The sequence below is a fragment of the Pundamilia nyererei genome, unplaced genomic scaffold, assembly GCF_000239375.1.
Source record: "Pundamilia nyererei isolate P.nyererei 1_Seehausen unplaced genomic scaffold, PunNye1.0 scaffold00421, whole genome shotgun sequence".
NCBI lineage: Eukaryota > Metazoa > Chordata > Actinopteri > Cichliformes > Cichlidae > Pundamilia > Pundamilia nyererei.
This window is the reverse complement of record NW_005187822.1, coordinates 35,825-40,025: the sequence shown is the minus strand read 5'-3', so window position 1 is coordinate 40,025 and position 4,201 is coordinate 35,825. Positions and strand designations below refer to the sequence as shown.

The following is a 4,201-nucleotide window of genomic DNA, read 5'->3' as shown; positions in this document are numbered from 1 at the left end:
TCTTCTAATGATACTGCCTAAGGGAAGCATGTATAATGTAAACAGAATTGGTCCTAGCACTGAACCCTGTGGAACTCCATAATTAACCTCAGTGTGTTATAACTGAGTTATATTATATAATCTGTAAAAGTGCAAAACATAAACAAACCCGGGATAGTAGATGTTTGCCTATATATGAAATATGGTTAAATCAAAACAATAATGTTGACTAAGAATATAGACAAATGGTCTTCTCACCCACTTTGTCACACTTACTCTTGGGCAAATAAATAAATAAATCTCTCTTGTAAAAATGATCGATGATAGGGTCAGTCTATCATCTACTGCTGATTATGGGTTTGAGGGTAAAGGTTTGATGCATTCTCAATCATCCAGGTAAGTAAATCTCCAAAAGTTGATTCTGTTCATCTGGACGTAGCGTCCAGATGAACAGAATCAACTTTTGAAGAGGGTAAAGGTTAAATAGAAAAATAGAATTCAAACATAGCCTGTGTACAGATCTGGTTTGAAGTCAGCAGGTACAGTGTAGGTGTTCTGTTTTAGGATCAGATATAAATTAATTAATGAACAATGAAACTGTTCGAAAATTGTTTGCTGCTAACAGAGAAAATTAAAATAAAAAATAGAGTTCCATCTATTATTTATTATCTATTTACTGATGCTCATTAGAAAAACACAAAGACGTTACATAATATATAAAAAGCTTAGGAATCTTCTAGCAATAGTGATGCTATTTTCCAGAGATCCAATCGGTCAGTAAGTGGTGATGTCATAGCTGTTAATCTCTAATCTGTAAATTAGCATCTGTAAATACGTAAATTTAAAAAAAAAAAAGAAAAAAGTAAAAGTTGGTTCAACTTAAGAATAAGTGAACCATCTTTATAGTACAGAAGATTCAGGGTTATCTCTGAAGTTACCTGGACTGGAATAAATCCTTCCTTGTAGTGCAGACCTCAGGTGACCATGTGACCAGACATCTCTCTCTCTCTCAGGGCTATGTGAAGCGGCAGGCTCTGTATGCCTGTAACACCTGCACGCCAAAGGGCAGCGAGGCGGCCGGCATCTGTTTGGCGTGCTCCTACAAATGTCACGAAGGTCATGACCTCTTTGAACTGTACACTAAGAGGTGATCAATGCTTTTATTGATAAGTTAGTGACTGACCAGAAACTACTGGTCAGTTTCTGCAGTTATCAGTTCACACGGTGAGGTGGTCAATACAACTGTCTCTTATTCTGGTGCAGGAACTTCCGCTGTGACTGTGGAAACGGGAAGTTCTCGGAGCTGCAGTGTAAACTCCATCCGGTGAGTCCTCGTTGACCTGAGTCACTAGCAGGAGGTACCTCAGAGCACAGACATTTGTGTTTACCTGACAGATCACCATGATAACTGATGCTGATCACTTGTGTGTGTGTGTGTGTGTGTGTGTGTGTGTGTGTGTGTGTGTGTGTGTGTGTGTGTGTGTGTGTGTGTGTGTGTGTGTGTGTGTGTGTGTGTGTGTGTGTGTGTGTGTGTGTGTGTGTGTGTGTGTGTTCCAGGACAAAGATGAGGTAAACAGTCTGAATAAATACAGTCAGAATTTCTTTGGAGTTTACTGCACCTGCGGCCGACCGTACCCGGACCCAGAGGATCAGGTAACCTCTCTCACCTGAGAAATCAGACCACTACTGACCCTTATACACAGATCTATAACCCAGTATGAGCACGTTTCAGTGACCTAAGGCTTTTGCACACCAAACGCAAATCCATGTGAATATTTTGCTTGTTGAAAATATTGTTTGGACTCGTACTTTCTTTTTTTTTACCCTCTTTTTTTTATGTAAATAAATGGTTCTGACCAATCAGACTATTTGGAAACCACTGCTATTATAGCTGGATCAAACTAGAAGTGTTGCTGTCTGCTCCTGAAATTCAGATAAACCATGCTTCATGTCCACTTCATTTCTTTCATAGTCCATTCTTTTAAAGGGAAAACTTTTCTAAAAAACGCAACACCTTAAGTGTGTACATGTGTCACATGAGAAATTTAAATCCAAAAAATTATTTTTGTCATTTTTTTTTTCTCAGCGCAGTCGGTTTTAAAGGCCTTTAGAAATTTAGAAATAAAGACTGTTAATGACATAAAGAAGAAGGAAGTGCCTCGGTGGAGAATGAGAGAATAATGTCTGGTGATAAACTTCACCCTGATGATGTCCTTCACAAAACCTTAACCCATCCTCAGACAGTAAAACAAATCAGTACTTTACTGATCTGGGCCTGTTCCAGGAAGCAGGTTCGGCAAACTCTGAGTTTAAAAATACATTCTGAGTTTCATTTTCAGAACTTGATCAGAGTCAATTAACAACTGGCTATGCCGACTCTTGAGTTACGCATGTGTGTGAGTAGAAACAGCCATCATCAATGAATCCCTCAAATGATTCACTATGGTAAAGGATAAATAGAGAGCAGAGCTGCTATTTCAGTCCAGCAGACAAAGGAATTTGAACATGTGTCAGTGCTGACTCATATCTATTTATAAAAACAGGATGGGGAAAAAAGGGTCATTTTAATCAGTTTGGGCAACTCTCATCATATCAGTGGAACAAAGTTGGTTATAAAATATATAATAAAGAGTTACATTATTTCTGCCATTATTAGATAAAAATGCTTTAAAAATTCTTCAAACGCAAATGAAACTGACTAAAGAGAGGTTCAGGTGCTCCTGGGCTAATCAGATTTTTCAGTCGGCATTCTGGAGAATGTCAACTGAAAAATCTGATTAGCCCAAGTGGCTATATTGATCCGAAGAACAGTCCCATTTAGACATGAGTCCACGGTTAGTGATCAGAATGGTCGATTTGTTCTGGTGATGGGCCATATTCATGCAAACCCATGTTACTTTATTGAATTTATATGGTCCTAATTTTGATAGCCCAGCTTTCTTTCAACAAATATTTTATTTATTACCTAGTCTCGCTGATACTCATGTAATTTTAGGAGGCAATTTTAATTGTGTACTTGATAAACACTTGGATAGATCTACTCAAACCTCCCAGTTGTTTAACGCTTCGACTGTTCTGAATAATATGTTGAGTTCTACTAACCTAGTTGATGTTTGGAGACTGTGTAATCCTACTGGTAGAGATTACTCTTATTTTTCACAAGTGCACAAATCGTACTCCAGAATAGATTTTTTTTTTTTGCTTGATTCTAAATTGATGTCTAACGTTGTATGCTCAACTTATCACAACATCTTGATCTCCAACCTCTTTAGTCCTGGACTTCTGTGGTACGAAACAACAGGGTAACTGGCGTTTTTACCCGTCAGTCCTGTCTGAGACATCCTTTTGCCAATTTATGACAACTAAAATATCAGAATTCTTGGAAACTAATGATAAACAAGACGTTTCTGATTCGATTTTATGGGAATCCTTTAAACTGGTAATGCGAGGAGAAATTATTTCTTTTGAATCTTCATTAAAAAAAGAACGCCGGAAATGCCTGTTAGAAATAGAAACTGAATTAACACAGTTAGAACAGGACCACAAGGCCTCCTCTTGTCCCTCTTTGTTTCAAGACATCATTAAAAGGAAGTTTGAGTATAACACAATTTTATCTAGTCAAGTAACAGATCAGCTATTTAGGATCAGACAGAAGCATTTAGAGTTTGGAGATAAGCCCCATAAGCTTCTTTCTCGGCAGCTGAGAGGCCTACAGGCCAGTAGGGCTATACACAAAATTAAGTCAAGATCAGGCGAAATTTTAATCAGCCCTAAAGCTATTAATGAGCAATATAGAGAATATTATGAAGATTATGTCGAAATCTTGGGGCAATATTTCTGATTGGTTAGGGAAGCTGGATCTCCCGAAAATGAATGACGCTGCTCGAGAGGCTTTAAACCCAGATATTACTATTGAAGAAGTTTCGAAAGCTATTAAGTCATTCCCCCATGGAAAGTCCCCAGGCCCAGATAGGTTTGGCATTGAATTGTATAAGAAATACTCTGAAAAGGTGGCCCCGCTTTTATTGAGAATGTTTAAGCATTCTTTCCATACTCAAGCATTTCCCTGTACGCTATATAAAGCTAATATTTCATTGTTATTGAAAGAAGGAAAGGGTGAAACAGAATGTTCCTCTTATTGACCTATTGCTTTGTTGAATTTGGATATGAAAATTTTCACTAAAATTTCGTCACTCAAAATAAGCGTCACACTCGCGGAAGC

General features: G+C 37.8%; 1 protein-coding gene across 1 annotated transcript in view; it reads left to right on the top strand.

Annotated features, from left to right (window-relative positions):
- Positions 1–911: 911 nt before the first annotated feature.
- Positions 912–4,201, top strand: part of ubr7 (ubiquitin protein ligase E3 component n-recognin 7) — a gene marked incomplete at its 5' end in the record, with an annotated part of 30,819 nt that continues 27,529 nt past the window's right edge. The window contains 3 exons of the mRNA XM_005753317.2: positions 912–1,126; positions 1,243–1,303; positions 1,537–1,632. Of these exons, the coding sequence (XP_005753374.1) occupies positions 912–1,126; positions 1,243–1,303; positions 1,537–1,632 (372 nt within the window). The remainder of the gene's footprint in view (positions 1,127–1,242; positions 1,304–1,536; positions 1,633–4,201) is intronic.